At 41.7% G+C, this 21,125-nt stretch overlaps 1 protein-coding gene across 1 annotated transcript in view; it reads left to right on the top strand.

The window, feature by feature from the left end:
- Positions 1-21,125, top strand: part of LOC140491848 (protocadherin alpha-C2-like) — a 266,315-nt gene that overhangs the window by 26,610 nt on the left and 218,580 nt on the right. Inside the window, exon 2 of the mRNA XM_072590253.1 lies at positions 7,108-9,492. Within this exon, the coding sequence (XP_072446354.1) occupies positions 7,108-9,492 (2,385 nt within the window). The remainder of the gene's footprint in view (positions 1-7,107; positions 9,493-21,125) is intronic.

The raw sequence follows: 21,125 nt of genomic DNA, 5'->3' as shown, positions 1-21,125 counted from the left end.
TATGATTATTATATTTGTGAATGACTTGAAAATTGATGGTCATGTTAACAGTGAGGAGGATGATCTCAGATATTGATCAGATGGAAAAATAGGCAGAGTAATGGTAGATGGAATTTAATTCTCATAAGTGTTCGGTGTTATATTTGGAGAGGTTTCATAAGGGAAAGATACACATCATGTATGGTAGGTCCTAAGGGTGTAGTGAACAGCAAAGACCCTTGGTGTACAAGTTCATAGATGCCCAGAAGGTGTCAGCACAAGTAGACAGAGTGGCGAAGAAGGCATGTACCATCTTGCCTTCAATAGCTAGAGCATAGAACATAGGAACAAGGATGACTTCTTACAACTTTACCAAACATTGGTTAGGTGAAGATGGAATACATTTTTTTAAGTCTGGTCACCACACTATCAGAAGTAAATTATTACACTGGAAAGGGTGCAGAGAGGACTCACCAGGATGATGCCTGGATTGAAAAATCTCAGTAATAAAGAGAGGTTGCATAGACTGAGCTTAGCTTGGTGCAAGTGATGGGATTGGAAAGGTCTGTTTAACATATACAAAACCATGAAAGGCATTGACAACAGATTCGATTACCTACAGTGTAGAAACAGGCCCTTCAGCCTACATCGACCCTCCAAAGAGTAATTCACCCTGACCCATTTCCCTATATTCACCTCTGACTAATGCACCGCACACTACATGGCCAATTCACCTAACCAACATATCTTTGGACTGTGGGAGGGAAAACCGGAGCAAACCCACGCAACACGGGGAGAATGTGCAAACTCCACACAGACAGTTGCCTGAGGCAGGAATTGAACCCAGGTCCATAGCACTGTGAGGCAGCAGTGCTAACCACTAGGCTACCGTGCCACCGCTCCAACATTCGCTCAGGTCGTGAGAACCCCTTTCTGTGGCAGATGTGTCTAACACAAGAGGACAAACGTTTAAGGTGAGGAACAAGTGATTTCGAGAAGATCTGTGGAAATGTGTTTTTTTCTCCCCCAGAGACTTTTAATCATGTATGAAACGTGCTGCCTGAGAGGGTGTTGGAGGAACGTGCTCATAACCTGTAAGAAGTATCCGGATGAGCACTTAAAATACCAGGGCATAGTAGGTTTTGGTCCAAGTGAAGTTAAATGGGATTAGTATAGTGTAGTGGCTGTTGGTCAGTATATACATTGTCAGCCGAAGGGTCTGTTTCTATGATGTATGACTTGATGACTAATACAGCGCTTTTGCATTTTATTGGAGCTAAAAATCACATAAAACCAGGTTATAGTCCAGTAGGTTTATTTGGAATCACTAGCTTTCATAGCGCTGCTCCTTAATCAGGTGGTTGTATAAGACTCAGAATTTATAGCAAAAGTTTACAGTGTGATGTAACTGAAATTATATATTGAAAAAGACCTGGATAGTTTGTTAAGTCTCTCATCTTTTAGAATGACCATGTTGCTTTCAGTTCTTTCATATGTAAATCACAGAACTTCTTTAAAAGTTACATTCTCAAGTGGAGTTTAACCATTGGTGTCATGTCGCCTCGATAATGCATTTAACGTGTGAGGTGCCCTGTGTGAGACTGTCTGTGCCACAATGGTCAGACTGATTCTACTACAAAAAACGGATTTATAGAATCTTACATAGATTCATGCGGTTTTTGAACAAAGTAAAATGTAATTCTGCCAGTACAAACTCCCCCCACAAACTTATATGCGTATGTGTGCATGTGGGTGTGTGTGGGTTGGAGGTGGGGAGGGGGGTGCGGTTTAAGAGTGTCTGTCAGCGAGTGTGTGTATGTGTGTGTGAGTGGAAAGGAGTATAAGTCTGTGAGAGCGTGTGTGTGAGAGTGCAGGAGTGTATTTGTGAGCGTATGAGAGAAGGTATGCATGAGTGTATAGGTCTATAGGAGATGGAGTGTGTATATATGTGTGTGTGTGTGCGTGTATGTGTGTAGGAGTGTGGGTGTCTGTGTGTGTTGGAGTGTCTGCGTGTCTGTGTCTGTATGTCTGTGTTTATGCGTCCATCTGTGTGTGTATAGTGCAATGGGATCACCTGTAGTGTGACATGAGCCCAAGGTCCTGGTTAAGGCCATCACCATGGGTACCAAACTTGATTATCAGCCTCGGTTCAGTTACTTTTCATTGTTGCCTGTCCCGAAGTCCGCCTTGGGGAGGATAGTCACCCGAAGGTCCGAGGTCATATGTCCGAAATGGCTGAATTGTTCTCTGAATGGGAGGGAACACCCCTGTCTGTTGATTGTTGTGTGGTGTTCATTCATCCATTGCTGTAGCCTCTGTTTGGTCTCCCGAAACATTGATTCTCCTGCTCCTTGGATGCTTCCTGACTTGCTGCACTTTTCCAGCAACACATTTTCAGCTCTGTTTGGTCTCACCAATGTACCATGTCTCAGGGCATCCTTGCTTGCAGCATATGAGATAGACAACATTGGATTATTCACATGAGTACCTGCCACATAAATGTGGGAGGTGTCTACACGCATAATGGTGCTATCCATGTCATCATTCTGACACATCTTGCAACATCTACTGTGATAAGGTCGTATGGTGTTGTCCTGAAAGCCGGGTAGTTTGCTCCGAACAATGATCTGTTTGAGGTTTGGTGGTTGTTTAAAGGTGAGAAGTGGAGGATTGGGGAAGATCTTGGCGACGTGCTTATTCACATTGATAATGTGTTACAGGTTGCAAAGAACACGGCATAGTTTCTCAGCTCCTGGGAAGAACTGGACAATGAAGGGTAGTCTGTCTGTTGAAGCTTGTGTCTGTCTCCTGAGAAGTTTATTATGGTTTCTCGCTGTGCCACATTGGAACTGGATGTTGATTTGTTGAACATCGTACCTCATTCTTATGAGGGCATCCTTGAATGCCTACAGGTGCCCATCATGTTCCTCCTCATCTGAATAGATCCTGCGTATGTGTAGGGCTTGTCCATAGGGGATGGCTGTTTTAATACTTTTCAGGTGGAAACTGGGCAAGTGTAGCATTGTGAGGTTATCTGTGGGTTTGTGGCAGAGTGAGGTGTTGAGGTGTCTATCCTTGATGGAGATGTATGTGTCAAAGAATGGGACAGATAGTAGAAAGTAGTCCATGGTGAGTTTGATGGTGCGATGAAACTTATTGAAAACACTGTGAAGTTGTTTCAGTGACTTCTTGCCATGGGTCTGGAGGAAAAAAAAATCATCAATGTACCTGGTGTTTGGTGTTGGTTCGGGGTCCTGTGTAGAGAAGAAGTATTTTTCGAACCTGTGCATGAAAATGTTGGCAAATTGGGGCGCAAATTTGGTCTCCATGGATGTTCCATGTGTCTGGATGAAGATCTGGTTGTCAAAGGTGAAAATGTTGTGGTCAAGGATAAAGCGGATGAGTTGCAGGAGTGGTGCTCAGAAATTGGCAGCTGTTGGTGTTGAGTACTGAGACTGTTGCCACGATTCTGTAATTGTGGGGGATTAGTGAGTTTTGAGAAGATTTGTAGCCCAGGTTGAGGTTCTGGATGTAAGTTCACTCACTGAGCTGGAAAGTTCATTTCCAGACCTTTTGTCACCCCACTAGATAACATCTTCAGTGCGCCTCTGTTGATAATTCCTGCTTTCTATCTGTATGTTTGGGTTTCTTTGGGTTGGTGATGTCATTTCCTGTGGCGACATCATTTCCTGTGGTGATGTCATTTCCTGTTCTTTTTCTCAGGGGGTGATAGATGGGGCCTAAATCGATGTCCAACAAGAACTCTATCAACAAACACATCGAGTTAGACCCCATTTACCACCCCCGTGAAAAAGAACAGGAAATGACATCACCACAAGTAATGATGTTGCCACAGGAAATGACATCACCAACCCAAAGAAACACAAATATATAAATAGACAGCAGGAATTATCAACAGTGCTTTGCCCAGAGACTCACTGAAGATGTTACCTAAAAACATCTGGAAATGAATCTTCCAGCTCAGCGAGCAAACCAACATCCATTGTAGGGGATGCTGGTGTAGAGTGCTGAAGCATCCATTGTGACGAGGAATGTTCCTGCTTCAAATCTGTAGTTGCAACAGAAGCAGAAAGTCCCCTGTGCAATGGGTTTCAAGATGCCTTTGACATAGCCAGAGAGATTCTCACACAGGGTCCCATTGCCTGATAACTTTAAATGTAACTCTTAAAAAAGATTTTGAGATTTACACATGAAAGAACTGAAACCAACATGGTCATTCTAAAAGATGAGAGACTTAACAAACAATCAAGGTGTTTTTCAATATGTAATTTCACTTACCTCATACTGTAAGCTTTTGCTATAAATTCTATATCTTACGATCTTATACTTCCTAATCACCTGATAAGGAGAGCACTCCGAAAGCTAATGCTTCCAAATAAACCTGTTGGACTATAACCTAGTGTAATGTGATTTTTAACTTTGAGCACCTCGGTCCAACAGCGCCATCTCCAAATCATGACTTTATCAGCCACGTAACCTTTCAGATGAGCGTCAACTGAGCTACATTTGTTTGTCGCCTGTCTGAGGCCATACAAAAGAGAATAGCGAAATTCTGTCCGTTGACCTCAAACAATTCTAGTAAATTAGTTTTTCTGTGTTTTACTTCATTTTTAAAATGGAATTTGGGGCCATCGGATGAAGCTTGTAGTCTTCGGCGCAGTGGCGTGTCAACTATTGCTTTGGCAATTGGGAACGCCAGCCGAGACATCCGCCTGGCGACGGCTAATTAAACATTAGGGCATGACGTAGATGTGGTGTCCCTGTCTCTGAGCTAGGACACCAGGGCATAAGTCCCACCTGCTCCAGAAGTGCATATTTCTGAACAGGTTAGTTAAAATATATCGAACTCAGAATGTAGAATTTTCGAAGATCTGAGATTACCGATGCAGGGAGATGGTTTTGGGAATGGGGATGGTGTGGGCGGCGAGGGGGTTGGGGGTGGCATGGAGAGCCTCTTGAAAGTGAAGCTATGGTCTGCTGAGGAAGCCGAATCTGTCTTAAGTGTTAACAATGAGGGCGAAGGCGGGAAGTCCCAGGTGGCAATGTCAGGTTGATGGCAATTTCAGATCGCCAGAGGCATGAACGCTGATCCGACGCTGTCTTCTGTTAATTTCTTCTCCAGCCGTTCGGAAGATTCTACTATTGACTGCTTTTTTTCTGCTCTCCCTCAATTACGCTTGCTTAAGGTGATCTGCAAAAGAAGCAAAGGTTAAAGTGAGGTAAAACTTTTTTTCACTTAGCCAAGAGTTCGGGTTTAAATGCACTTCCTGGAAGTGAGTTTGGGAGAAGATTCGACTGAGGCATTCCATGAGTCATTGGATGATTACTTGTATTAAAATAATGTGTAAGGATATGAGGGAGAAAGCAGGAGTTGAGCACGAGTTAGTGATGCTTATTTAACGAATAGGGGCAAGATAATTGGACCAAGTGTCCTCCTTCTGAGCCGTGACGTTTCTCTGATTCTGTGACAATAGGAACTAAACATCGTAAATATTTATATCTCTCCGAAATGCTTTCAAACGTTCCCAGCCTCCGAAATATGCAATATAAATAAAGTTTATTTTTCCTTGTTTACGTTAATGACAGCAAAGTTCCGATCTAGAGTTAGCTAATGGCATCGAATGCATTCCTGTCAATCATCTGTCTTTCTAGTCAAATAGCTGCGGAACGGAAAGGTTTTCGAGAATATCCTCACCAGTTATTCTGCATTTGTAGTGATGTTTTGGTGTCGTGGCTCTTTCTTGAAGCTGCTTGTGTGAATTCGAGAGTACCTAGCTGAGGACAATGAGAATGATACTTGACTGAATTGAGGAAGAGGCAAGTATTTTATATGAAGATTTATGTTAATTTTTACTTTGCAATTCAGTCTGTAGGGCATACCAAATATAATCTATGTACTCAGTTGCTTCACAGTGAAGTGTACTGACGCCCTTTTAAAAAGCGCGCCTTCCCCTGTTCATTCATATCATGTCGGTTAGCTCAACGGACTCAATGCTTGGTGAGTGAGGCTAGTTCCCATGTGGCATTAGATTGTTTCAAAGGACTCTCCTTCTTAACCTCTTGCCACACCTGAGGTTTGGTAACCTTCAATTTAAACCACCACCAGTCGTTTCCTTTTAACGAGAGGGCAACTTTATCCTTATTATATCACGTTCAGGCAAAATCTGTTTAAAGTTAAATGGACAAACTATTGTGGTTACTGTTTTATTAAGAGTGAACTTGTAAGCTGAATTCAAGGAAAATCAGACTAAGCAAAGCATTTGCGGTGTAACAACAGATTTAAGTGTCTGAGTCAATTTATGATTATTTTTTTCGAATTTATTTAAGCATCTAATTTATCAAGGCCTACCAATGTTATTGAGGTTCTTTCAAAGGCAGAACTACAGACTGACTTCCATTGTGGCCAGGTCTGACAACTCAGTTTCATGGGCAGCCAGATTACTGCTGGATTAGTTATGCAGGGAACACTGGCTGTCAGCAAAATTAAGGCGATTCTTAAAACAGAAAGAGGGGTACAACATACACATTTTAAAAATTCATATGCAAAAAGTTATGATACAGTCAGCGTGTTATTGCCACTGCGCAACTAAAACTTTGTTAAGTTTCAGTCATAGGTTTACGAGTTCCCTGAAACTGGTCACCCCAGTTCAGTTAATTATGATAGCAGACTATTTCAAGTTCAATTTACTCGGTGATCTTTACACTGAGGAATGATGTAACTTTTGGAAGTACGATGTGTAATTATTGGATAAGACTCTTTGTGTCGCTGTCTACCAATGAAGAATTGAAAAATGAAGACATCCATCAGTCCTTCCGCAGCCCCGTACACACGCTGAAGAAGGAAGAGAAGGGAAAGCCAGCACCAGATTGCGGTTGCATCTCAGCCATCTTTGATCTCCTTTTATTCGAGTCATTCTACACTGGGAGGGCATGTTATTTATCAATCATTGTCCCTTGGACTTTGCACCAAGTCAAGAAGCTCTGATCGATATCTACACTTTATTACTATTTGCGACTGAGTTCGAATGAGAGGACGTCTTTACACAGATAATGCAAACGTCGTTTTCCATTATCTTGCTTTACGTCTGGGATTTTGTTTCTGCCCAGATTCATTACTCAATTCCAGAAGAATTAGAAGACGGCGCTTTCGTTGGGAATATTGCTAACGATATTGGATTAAATGCGAGAGAACTGTCCATCCGCAGGTTTCGGATCATGTCAGCTGCAAAGAAGAGGTATTTCGAAGTTAATTTAAAGAATGGTATTTTGTTTGTTAATGACAAAATTGACAGGGAGCAGCTCTGCGGCCAAACTCTTACGTGCTTGCAAAATATCGAGATTGTTACAGAAACACCATTAAGACTGTACCGTGCTGAGGTTGAAATACAAGATATCAATGACAATTCCCCCAGTTTTCCGCAGGATGCGCTACGTTTGGAGATTCTTGAATCAACACCTCCGGGAACTCGCTTTCCACTACAGAGCGCGCATGACCCCGATATCGGTACAAACTCTGTTCACACTTATAACCTCAGTCCAAATGATCACTTCACGCTGAATGTTCAAAACAGCAGTGATGGAACTAAGAGTGTATTTTTGGTGCTGGATAAATTCTTGGATAGAGAAAAACAAGCTGTACACACTTTACTTCTCAGTGCCTTAGATGGCGGGATTCCAACACGATCTGGTAATGCCCAAATTATTATCGCTGTACTTGATGCCAATGACAATGTGCCTGTATTTGATCAGTCTGTTTATTGGGTGAAAGTGATTGAAAATGTAATCGCTAATACATTAGTTATTAACCTTAATGCTACTGATTTGGATGAAGGCACAAATGCAGAAATAATTTACTCTTTTAGCAGTTACACTCCAGACAGATTGCATGAACTGTTTAGTATAGAACCTCATACAGGAAAAATCACAGTTAATGGAGTATTGGATTATGAAGAAGCCAACGTCTACGAGATTAACGTGCAAGCGAGAGACCAGGGTCCCAATTCTGTTCCTGCATATTGCAAAGTTGTAGTGGAGATTGTCGACATGAATGACGTCATACCTGAGATGACGCTGATGTCATTATCCAGCTCCATAACTGAAAATGCTACGATAGGAACGATGATAGCACTAATTAGCGTAGCGGATCCGGAATCTGGAGAAAATGGCAAAATTAGTTGTTATGTTCCCAATAACCTTCCATTCCGGTTGAAACCGTCTTTCAAGAACTCTTACATGTTGGTTATTCGTACATTATTGGACAGAGAAACTGTTCCTCAATACACAATTAATGTCACTTGTTCAGATGCTGGATCGCCTCGTCTCTTCACCAACAAAATCATTGTACTGGCGATCTCTGACATTAACGACAATGCACCACACTTCACAAAGTCAACGTATACAGCCTATATATTGGAAAACAATACGCCCGGAGCAATAATCTGCTCGGTTACGGCTTTTGATTCTGACCTCGGTCAAAACTCTGACATTTCTTACTCTATTATGGCGAGTCAGATTCAAGGCATGCCTATCGAGTCCTTTGTATCAATTAATTCAGAAAATGGAGAAATATTTTCACAGCGTTCATTTGATTATGAGCAATTTAAGAACTTTCAAGTCCACGTCCAAGCTCGAGACGCTGGAACCCCATCCCTCAGTAGTAATGTTATTGTAAACGTTGTAATCCTCGACCAAAACGACAACTCTCCTGTTGTCGTATCTTCCCTGTCAAAAAATGGAACTTACGTAATGATGCCTCGATCAGCAAATCCAGGTTACCTGGTGACAAAAGTGACTGCAGTTGATGCTGATTCTGGACAGAATGCCAGATTGATTTACCAATTGATCCAATCTACTGATAGAACTCTTTTTACTGTTGCACACAATTCGGGAGAAATCAGAACAATGCGACTCTTTGAAGACAGAGACTCAACTACGCAAGTGCTCATAATCTTGGTAAAGGACAATGGTCATCCTTCCCTCTCCACTACTGTCACAGCTACATTGTCGCTGATGGATAAGACTGCTGCAATTATGTCAGATGTTAGCAATCAACCCCAAGATATTGAGCAATCGACGGATTTCGCCATCTATATAATAATATCCCTAGGTACTGTCTCATTCATCCTTTTTTTGATAATAATTGCGCTCGTTACCACAATGTGCCACAATAGCAATGATCACAGCGACGATTGTTCTTTGATGCATTGTTGTTTTGGACGTGAGATTAGAAAGAATACATCGAAGCAGTCTCATGCAGATCCTCGAATAGCGCCCAACGTTCAACCAACTACAAATGTTATGGAAGTTCGTGGTACTGGATCACTCTCTGAGACGTATTGCCTGATTCGTCCAACAACTGAACGCGAGAATGGGAACTGCATACTTCTCACGCCTTTCGGTTCTGCAACACGTAGAAGCAATATCAAGAATACTGACGTGCATTTCTCAGAATACAATCAGCAAACAAAACAAAAGCCGAATATTATCTGTGAGGTGAGTGAAAGAAATATAAAACAAACTCAACCCATATCACTCGGACTTACGCGAAATGATATGACGAAAGTTGCAAAATGTGCATCGTTATTGGTGGGAATTGCCAATTCAGTCTAATACAGGAGTAAGGGTGAACGAAGAAATTACTAGATTTTATCAGTTCTATTATAATGCGTTATTTTACTTTTTTAAAAACAAAATCTCAGTATAGAGGACCCACTTTATCTACAGCACAATTTTTTCCAATTGTTTATTTCACTCTTCAATAATAACCTAAATAACCTGAGCAATGGACCGATAACAAGCAAGTTTCATTTAGAAGTTGTTGCTAAAAAGATTGTACAATCATACAGGGGAAGTGAGGGTTTGGGAGAGGAAAGTCATCCACACGATTATTGTGATCTGGAACTGCCTTCCTGAAATATGGTAGAGAAATGAATCAAACATTTATGCACGACTGAGTGCATCCCGAATTTTGCAATATTGGTTGAACTAAATGGGAAAACAGTCACATAATATTCAAATATATTTGTTCCAGTTTTATTCGTTTGCCTTCTGGAAGAACCTAACTACGTCCCTATGAATTTTCCTGCGAGTTAACTCCTTCCGTTGCTACGTTCAACAAACAAAACAACCTACGTTTGAATAAAACTTCCCAAGGCAACAGATTTCATTTGATGGATTTCTGGAAAGGTGGTGGCATTTTCATTCATTGCTGGTGCTTGCAGATGAGGAAAACTCCTTTCCACTCTCAGGGTGAGTCCGTAGGTGACTGTAGAAACCAATGCAGCTACCGCAGGCTCTGTTACACTTGTGGTAGAAGGTGGTCATGGAAAGGGGTAGATGGGACATTGATGTGGCAGCACCCTCCTTTCACAGTTATCACTTGGCTTCACTTTTTCCTGATGGCAAGTCAGGAAAGTTGCCTTCCCAGATGTTCCTCCTCCACTTTGGACGGTCATCGGCCGATGATTTCCAGGTTTGTGTGGGAATGCTGCACTTTACGAGTGAGCCCTTCAAGGCACCACTGAAGTGCTTCCTCTGTCCAGCTGGAGCTCCGGCCGTTTCAAGGCTGGGAATAGAGCACCTGCTTTGGCAGTCTTGTATCGGTCATATGGATCATGCGCCAGGCCCATCATAGCCGATTAAGGATAGTCAGTGCCTTGATGCTCGGGATGTTGGCCTGGTTAAGGACATTGACGTTCCTGCATCTTTCTTCCTCGTGAATTCACAGGATCTTGTGCAGGCAGCATTTGTGGTACTGCTCAAGCACCATGACGTGTCTGCTGTAGACAGTCCATGTCTCAGAGCACCATGGGAAGATGGGAACAACCACAGCTCTGTAAACCATGATCTTGAATTTGCATCTGATGTTGTCTTCACTGACCCTTTTCCTCAGGCGGCCAAAGTCTGTGCTGACTCATTAGAGGTGGTGATGGATCTCTTCTTCAATAGTTACTTTGGCCAACAGGATACTGCTGAGATATTGGAAGTAGACAATATTATCTCAGGCCTCCCAATGAACCTTGATGATTGGGGTGGAGGCATAGTTCTAATTACACTTATCTAATAATCTGGAAACTCAAGGTAATAAATTAATCATATTCCAAATTGGTAACATTTGAAATGTAAATGATATGAATAAATTCTGAATTTAATAAAAGCTAGTCTGAGTATTGGTGACAATGCAACTATTGCTGATTGTTGCGAAAAGTTTTGTTTATTAACATACATTCTTATTTGGTCTGGCCTAGATGTGACTCCAGAGTCACTGTAATGTTGTTTGTTCTTAACTGCCTTCTGTAAATGGCTCAGCAAGCTACTCAGTTCAAGAAAAAAATAGACAGGAATCTTAAGGTGAAGGAACCTCTACCACATTTGGATAGAATTCATCCTGCAGTTTGATAGGTAGCAGCTTGCATCAGACATAATGGTATTACAATTAAGTAACGTTAACTACAAAGATATGAAGGATGAACTGGCCAGAGTTACCTGGAAGAAAAACAGAGCAGGGTAGTACTGCAACAGCATGAATTTCCAAGGATAATTCAGGAGGCATTGCAGAGACTCATTCGAAGAAGAAATATACTGAGAAGAGGACTAAGGCCACCATGGCTGATAAGGGAAGTCAGAGACAGCAGAAAAGCTGTTGTGCAGATTAGTGGAAAACCAGAAGATTGGGAAAATTTTAGAAGTTAGCAAAGGAAAACCAAAACAAATCGATGAAATATGAGAGTAAGCTTTCCATTAACATAAGGCAAGTGTGGACTTTGGACCGCTGGAAAATGAGGCTGCAGAATTAGTAATGAGAACAACAAAATGGATGCAGAATTGCAAAGATATGTTGTATCAATCTTCATGGTGGAAAACACCAGCAGCATACCAGAACCTCAAGAGAGTCTGGAGCAGAGGTGAGTGTAGAGGCCATCAATCAGGCAGACGCTGAAAAGTCTGAAGTTGAATAAGTCACCAGATTGTTTTAAGGGTTTTGAGCTTACTGTTAAAGATGATATTTCAGAGTACTTGGACATGCACGGTAAAATAATTCATCAAGGAGCGGTCATATCTGAAACATCTGTTGGAATTCTTTGAGGTGGTAATGAGCAATTTAGGCAAAAGAAAGTTGGTTGAGGTAATCTATTTGGATTTCTAGAAGGCCTTTGTTAAGGTGCCATGCAGGACGCTGCTAAATAAGGTAAGTGACTATGGTGTGAGGGGAAAGGCATTGGCATGGATTGAGGTTGGCTGACAAGCAGAAGGAGAAAGTGAGGACTGTAGATACTGGAGATCAAAGTTGAGCACGTGGTACTAGAAAAGCACAGCAGGCTAGGCAGCATCCGAGTAGCATGTGAATCGATGTTTCAGGCATAAGCACTTCATTCCAGCACCACACTCTCAACTCTGATAAGCAGAAGGCAGAGAGTGGGATAAAGTGGTCTTTTTCAGCATGGCAGCCAGTAACTAATGCAATTCTGCAGGGGTCAGTGTCAGGACTAAAACTATTCATATTATACATTCATGAACTGGATGTAGGAACTGAGGGCATTGTTGCTAAGCTTGCAGATGACACCAAGCCATGTGCACGTACCTGTACTGTTGAGAAGGTGGAGAGGCTCCAAATGAATTTGGTTAGGCTCGGAGAATGGGCAAAGAAGTGACAGACGGAATACAGTGTGTGAAAGTGTGAAATTATGCACTTTGGTGAGAAGAATAGATGTTTAGACTATTTTCTAAGTGAGGAACAGCTTTGGAAATCTGAAACACAGAGGGATTTAGCAGTCCTATTTCAGGAATGTCTCAAGTCCAACATGCAGGCTCAGTTGGCAGTTGGGTGGGGGGAGGGGGGGAGGGGTGGGGGCAAATGCAATATAAACATTCATTTTGAGAGGGCAAGAATACAAGAACAACGATGTACTGCTGATGTTGGATAACACTCTGGTCAGAATATTGAGAGCAGTTTTGGAACCTCATATCTGAGAAAGGATATGTTGACCTTGGAAGGCGTGCAGAGGAGGAAAACAAGCATGATCCTCGGGATGAAAGGCTTGTCAGACAAGGAATATTGGGGACTCTGAGTTTGTTCTCAATGGAATTTATAAGGATGAGGGGGTACCTCATTGAAACTTACAGATTACTGAGAGGAAAAGCTAAAGAACTGTGGATGCTGGAAATCAGAAACAAAAACATAAATTGCTTGGTAAGTTCAAAAGGTCATGCAGCATCAACAGAGAGAAAACAGTGTTAGTGTTTTGGGTCCAGTGACTGTTCTGAAGAAAGTTGACTTGACCGAAAATGTTAACACTGCTTTTTCTCCATTGCTGTTGCCAGACTTGCTAAGCCTTCCCAGCAATTGAATTTTCTTTTCATAATATTGAGAGACTTGGATAGTATGGATGTGGAGAAGGTATTTTCACTGGTAAAAGAAACAAATACCCTACAGCATAGCTTCAGGATGAATGTACAATTGTTGAGATGAGGAGAAATTTGTTCAGCCAGATGGTGGTGAATCTGTTGAAATTGTTGTACAAAAGGCTGTGACGACCACATCATGGAGTTTATTTAAGACAGGTAGATAAATTGTTCATTACTTCCTAAGAGAGTCAAAGATTACTGGCAGAAAGCAGGAGAATGGGATTGAGAAACATATCAGCCATAATCAAATGGCACAGCAGACCCAATGGGCAAAATGGCCGGATTTTTCTCCAATATGTTATGATCTTATAAATGCTGGCCCTGCCAGTAAGACACACGTTATGGAAGAATACTTCTCATGTTTGAAGGACTTTTGTAGGGTAAAACTGTATAATAATATTCTAAATAAGGAAAAAACCAAAAGCTTGATGAAAGATGTAGGTTTTAAGTGCATTTTTATGAGGAGTGGAAGAGACATTTGGAAGGGAATTCTGGACAGTCAAGCTGAGATAGCAGAATTGAGAGCCACCAATGGTGGATAAAAGCATTAGTACATTAAAAAAATGGTCCAAATTTAGACACATAGAACAAACTCAAGACAGTGATAGTTTGTAACATAATATGAGCATACTGGTAATGGAAGGATTTTGTCTGTTTTACAATATTGCAAACAGAGTTCTTAATAAATTCTAGATGTTCAAGGTGCAAGATGAGCGAATTCATCATGACAGGATTTATGATTCTGTGGGTATTAGTATTTTTGTACTGTCATCTTTTCTTCTTATTGTACCCACTTGCATCGCATTAAACATCATTTGTTGATGGTCAGAAGAATTATTTTGGTGTTGTCTGTGATAATTGTGGCTGAGGAAGATAGTGGCTTGAGAGGGCACAAGATTCATTGAGGTGTCTTTTCTCTGAGATTCTCATCTCAGCTGTCCCCTTACAATGCATCTCCAAACAGTCAGCTTGGAAAAGTCACAATCATCTTTAACTAACTATAGCTACCAATGGCAAAGCTTTTATTTGAAATTCTTGCATGGTCTTTGTCGCACAGGCATTGATTGCACAGCAGGCCAAAACCCAATTACCAGTTTACGAAACAGAAGATATTTGAATATGTTGCTGTGATCCATGTGCTGATTGTGGTCTAGCCAGTGCAGGTGTTATTTAGTTAGCAATCGGTGTATGCAGATGGAATTTAGCACAGTCCATAACTCTGCCTTACGAATTTTGACCTGCCAAAGAACTCAAAGTTGTTTATGAGACAGCAAAGGTGGAAGTTGTTCAGAACAATCTGCTGCCAAATATTTATTGCCTTGATCTCATGACAGTAGAGAAGCGTGCTGAGAAGCTTGGTCAACTTACAGTTTTCTGTAGTCAGTTTGCTGTTGTTGCAGAGACTATTGCTTAGGTTGTATGTAACATCTGAAGATATTACAATAGCTGAGTTGGTCGATGTGAGACTGGAAAAGCACAGCACTTCAGATAACATCTGAGGAAAGTCAACGTTTTGGGCCGAAACAGTTTGTTAGGACTCGGAAGGGAATGAGAGCCCAGAAGTAAATAGAGGGAGGGCGTGGGGTGGGACTGCTGGAAGGGCAAGTGGAGTGGTGATAGGTGGATGCATGTAGGAGGTTATTTTGATTGGTCAGTGGGAAGGGTGGAGCAGATAGGTGAGCAGGAAGATGGACAGCTAAGTTCTGGTGAAGGAGGTGAGAGGAGGGGAGGGCTGGACATGGGAAAGGACTGGGGGTGGTGGCTTTTTGAAGCTGGTGAAGTCAATATTGAGGCCATTGGGCTGTAAACTTCCCGGATAAATATCAGGTATTGCTCCTCCAGTTTATATTTGGTCTCATTCTGACAACAGAGGAGGCTAAGGATGGATGTGTTGTCAGAATTAAAATGGATAGTAACTAGAACATCGGGTTCGTTGATGCATGCACAGAGCAGATGCTCTGCAAACCAGTCCCTAAGACTGCATTTGGTCTCCCTGATATAAAGGAGACTACACTGGGAGCAACAGACACAAAAGGTGAGTTTAGGTGAAGCGCAGGAGAAACTCTGCCATGTCTGGAAGGACTGTGTTGGGCTTTGAGCTGAGATGAGAGGGGAGGTGTAGATGCAGGTGCTGCATCTCCTATGGTTGCAGGAAAAGGTATTGGATGTGGTGGTGAAGTTGATGGAGAGTGTAGAGTTGACAAGGGATTTATGGAGTGAATGGTCCCTGTGGAAAGTGGATTGGTAGAGGAAGGAAATATCTGTCGGTGGTGGGGTCTGATTGTTGGTGGTGGAAATGTTGGAGGATTATGCATTGGATTTGGAGGTTGGTGGGGTAATATGTGAGTACTAAGGGGGCTCGATTCTTATTGTTATTGAGGGAAGGCAGTTTGTGGGCAGAGTGCAGCAAATGGAGAAGATGCACTTAAGGGTATCCTCAAATACTGAGGAGGCGAAGCTATGGTCCCTAAAGTTGGACGATATTTGGAATGTCCTGGCGTAGAACACATCATCCTGGGAGCAAATGCTGTGGAGGAGGAGGAATTGAGTATGGGTTATCATTTTTGCAGAAGGGTCAGTGAGAGGAGATATGGTTGATGCGGTTGTGGAAGTCAGTGGGTTTGAAATGGATGTCAGTGGTCAATTAGTTTCCAGGGATGGAGACAGAGAGGTCCAGGAAGGGGACAGAGGTGTCAGAAAAGGCCCAGGTGAATTTGAGTGTGGGGTGGAATTGTTGGCGAAGTTGATGAACTGTGTTCATTTGGTACCCATCCTTTTTGAATAGACTGTATAGGTGATTTTCCTCTGCTCTTGATAGTTCCTCTGTGCTGCAGTGTGTGGTGATGCTAACAAACCATCACACACTGCAGCACAGAAGAACTATGAAGAGCAGATGAAAATCACTTATATAGTGCATTCAAAAAGAACGGGTACCCAATGAACACTGTCTACCGATTTCGCAGCAGAAAACTCAAATAAGCAGACAAAATGCATCCAGAAACCTTAGCCACCCTCCCCTACATCAAACACATCCTGGAAATGACTGCACAACACTCTACCTCTTGGCATCATGGTAGCCCACAAACCCACCAACACACTAAAACAGCAGTTAATGAATTTGAAAGATCCTATACAGACAAGTCATTTACAAGATATCTTGCAAGAACTGTAACAAACACTACATTGGACAAACAGGCAGAAAACTAGTCACCAAGATACACGAACATAACTAGCCACGAAAAGATGTGACCCACTCTCATTAGTATCTTTACATACAGATGAGGAAGGAAACCACTTCGACTGGAACAACACAGCCATCCTAGGACAAGCCAAACAGAGACACACATGAGAATTCCCAGAAGAATGGCACTCCAACCGGAACTCTATCAACAAACAAATTGACTTGGATCCCATTTACCACTCCCCCGTGAGAAAAAGAACAGGAAATGACATCACCACAGAAAATTACAACACCAACCCAAGCTAACCTGAACACATTAATACAAAATGGGCCATATCACCAGTGCTACATCTGAAATTGAACCATTTAGCTCAGTGAGCAAACTTACACCCAAATCTCTTTATGTACTGTGAGAAGGTTCCATTTTGTTTCTTGTTATGGAATGCAAGTATAGTATTCAGCAACTTTCTAATGAAGCCTTGATATGTATTTGTCTTCAGTCTGAGGTAATGAACACTGACAAGATTTCTATCATTTTTGATTTGTAAGTAGACTGGTTTAGTAGATGAACATAGAATGCAGCAGTCCAAGATGGTGGCTTATTACTACCTCTTCAAACCTAAATAGACGCAAGTAATAAATGCTGGTCAAGCCTGCAAGCCATGTCCATTTTATCATGGAAAGGCAAGATCACATTGAGCAGCATTCAAATTCAAACAGTATGTTCAGCAGCTTAAATAGATCAGCTCTGCTCACAGGATTGCATGTCTTGTTGAGATCAATGAAAGTGTTGTAAAGTGATTTTCTATTGTTTGTAGAATTTTCCTTACAGATTCTAGACGGAGGACATCAAATAAATCTTCTAGTTATGTATAGACCCTGGTGTTAACAGGAGCATGAATGAACTTTTCAGTAACACATAGGATGAATCAGGGCAACAAATAATGCCATGTCAATGCAGTAACCAGCTTTTATGTAGGAATGGTCATGACTCAAAGTTCTTAAATTCTAAACAATTTTGTTCCACAAGGTACAATTATTAGACGGTGAAATCAAATCAATGTGATTTTAAAAAAATAAATGGAATATGTATCTGAAAACATGTGAAACTGTAGCAGAATATTGCATTTAATGAGATCATCTTAGCTATTGCAATTAAATCTGTGTAAATAAACTACAAATGTAATGCAATGGGGATTTCTAGTAAGACTTTTCTAATTTCCTGTGCAATATGGACATGACAGACTTTTGCCAATCCCTAACTGATTGAGATAAGGTGGTTGGGAGGTGCCATCCCAAAATGTTGCTTTCCTTGATGCATTGGAACGTCCAGAGTGCTGTGAGGAAGGGAGAACCAGGATTTTAGCCCAGAAGCAGTGAAGGAATTATGATATAATTCCAAGTCAGGATTGTATATGTCTTGATGGGCAACTTGCAGGTGGCAGTGCTTTTTTGCAGCAAGAACATAGAACACAGAATATAGAACAATGCAGCACATGGCAAGCCCTTTGGCCTACCATGTTTGTGCCGTCATGATGCCATTCTAAAGTAATCTCATCTGCCTGCATATGGCCAGTAATACTCTATTTCCTGCCTGTTCATGTTTCTACCTGAATATCTCTACTGTATTTGTAGGTGGTAGAGGTCAGCTGGATGGGCTTTGGTGAGTGACTGCATTGCAATTGGGAGGTGGGACACAGTGCTGCTACTTTAGTTCACTGGTGAAGGAAGCGGATGTTACAGATGTGGATGTGGCACCAATCGTGTGCACTGGATGATATCAAGTTTCTTGAGTGCATTCATTACAGTCCTGATTTTGTCTCATCGAAGAAAAGAGGTGAATTACATTTGACATAATTCCAAGTCAAAGGCGGACTCTTGTGATTATAGTATTTAGATGGCTTATCTAGTTTAGTTTCTGATGGAGATAATTAGCAGGTTGCTGATCGTGATGATAGTTAGATTCTCTCTTTGTTAAATTGTTAATTGCTTCAATGTGTGGGGGAAATCATGTCTCACAAACTTGATTGAGTTTTTTGAAGAAGGAACAAAGAGGATTGATGAGGATAGAGCATAGATGTGATCTATATGGACTTCAGTAAGGCATTTGACAAGTGTTCCCCAAGGGAGACTGATTAGCAAGGTTAGATCTCACGGAATACAGGGAGAACTAGCCATTTGGATACAGAACTGACTCAAAAGTAGAAGACAGAGGGTGGTGATGGAGGTTGTTTTTAGACTGGATGCCTGTGACCAGTGGAATGCCACAAACAATGGTGCTGGGTCCTCAATTTTTTGTCATTTGCAAAATGATTTGGATGCGAGCATAAGAGGTACAGTTAGTAAGTTTGCAAATGACACTAAAATTGGAGGTGCAGTGGACAGCGAAGAGGGATATCTCAGATTACAACAGGATCTTTACCAGATGGGCCAATGGGCTGAGAATTGGCAGATGGAGTTTAATTCAAATAAATGCGAGGTGCTGCATTTTGGGAAAGCAAATCTTAGCAGGACTTATACACTTAATGCTAAGCTCCTAGGGAGTATTGCTGAACAAAGAGACCTTGGAGTGCAGGTTCATAACTCCTTGAAAGTGGAGTCACAGGTAGATAGGATCGTGAAGAAGGCATTTGGTATGCTTTCTTTTATTGGTCAGAGTATTGAGTATCGGAGTTGGGAGGTCATGTTGCTGCTGTACAGGACATTGGTTCAGCCCCTGTTGGAATATTGTGTGCAATTCTGGTCTCCTTCCTATCAGAAAGATGTTGTGAAACTTGAAAGAGTTCAGAAAAGATTTACAAGTATGTTGCCAGAGTGGGAGGATTTGAGTGACAGGGAGAGGCTGAACAGGCTGGGCTGTTTTTCCTGGAGCGTTGGAGGATGAGGGGTGACCTTATAGAGGTTTACAAAATTATGAGGGGCATGGATATGGTAAATAGACAAAGTCTTTTTCCTGGGGTTGGGGAGTCCAGAACTAGAGGGCATAGGTTTAGGGTGAGAGGGGAAAGATATAAAAGACCGAAGGGACAACTTTTTCACGCAGAGGGTGGTATGTGTATGGAATGAGCTGCCAGAGGAAGTGGTGGAGGCTGGTACAATTGCAACATTTAAGAGGTGTTTGGATAGATATATGAATAAAAAGGGTTTGGAGGGATTTGGGCCGGGTGGTGGCAGGTGGGACTAGATTGGGTTGGGATAACTGGTTGGCATGGACAGGTTGGACCGAAGGGTCTATTTCCATGCTGCCCATCTCTAAGACTCTAAATTTATGTGGGATGAATGTTACTTGCCATTTTTCAGCACAAAGACTAGTTATTGTTTAAAACATACTACATATATACATGGAATGCATCAGTTCCACAAATGGTGCTGGATGTTATGCTATCATCAATTAATATTTTCACTTTTGACCTTAGGTAGAGGAATAATCATTACTCAAACAGCTAAAAATCATAAAGTCATAGAAGGCTACAATATAGATAAACACACTTTTGTCCCAGGAGTCAAAAACAGCTACCTAACTACTCTAAGCCCAAAGGTCCAGCAGTTGTCCCCATAGCTTTGGCATCAGAAGTGTACACCTTAATACTTCTTAACTGTTATAAGTGCTCCTGCCTTTACTATCCTTACAAGCAGTGGTTGAGCTTCTCACCATCCTCTGGAGAAAATATTTGTCGTCCCATCCCCTAGAAATCTTGTGCCCCTTACTTTAAATGTATGCTCCTGGTCATTAATCCCTCCACTATGGAGAAAAGTTGCTGTCTGTCCATCCTATCTATGTCAAAAATTGTGGTGCTTGAAAAAAACAGCAAGTCAGCCAACATCCAAGGAGCAAGAGAGTCAACATTTTGAGCATAAGCTCTTCATCAGGAGTGTCATTCTTCATGAAGAGCTTATGCTCAAAACTTCAGCTGTCTTGCTCTTCAGATGCTGCCTGACCTGCTGTGCTTTTCCAGCACCACAGTTTTTGACTCTGATCTCCAGCATCTCCAGTTCTCACTTTCTCCCATTCTATTTATGTCCCTCTTAAGTTTACACATCTTAATCATGTTCTCTCTCAATCTCCTCTGCTCCAAGAAAAACACCCCAGTCCAGTCACTCTCTAAAACTTTCCAGTCCAGGCATCATCCTTGTAAATCTCTTCTACACCATCACCTTCATCATGCAATCACATTCATCCTATAATGTGGATTCCAAAGCCACACACAATACTCTAACTGTGGCCCAAGCAAAATTTGATAGTTCCGGCATCACATCCATGCTTTTAGACACTGTGCCTCAGTGAATAAAGACAAACATCTCATCTGCCTTCTTCAAAACTTTATTTACTTATCCTGCCATCCTAAGGGGTCATTGGATCTAAGACACTATAACCTAAAGGAAACTGAAAGAACTGCAGATGCTGTAAATCGGAAACAAAAACAGAAATTGTTGGAAAATGTCAGGAGGTCTGACAGCATCTATGGGGAGAAATCAGTGTTAATATTTGTGAAGGTTCACTCTACCCAAAACGTTATCCCTGATTTCTCTCCAGAGACAC

Source organism: Chiloscyllium punctatum, chromosome 20, assembly GCF_047496795.1.
Source record: "Chiloscyllium punctatum isolate Juve2018m chromosome 20, sChiPun1.3, whole genome shotgun sequence".
NCBI classification, from domain to species: domain Eukaryota; kingdom Metazoa; phylum Chordata; class Chondrichthyes; order Orectolobiformes; family Hemiscylliidae; genus Chiloscyllium; species Chiloscyllium punctatum.
Note: the sequence above shows the minus strand (reverse complement) of the source record. Positions and strands in the feature narration are given on the sequence as shown.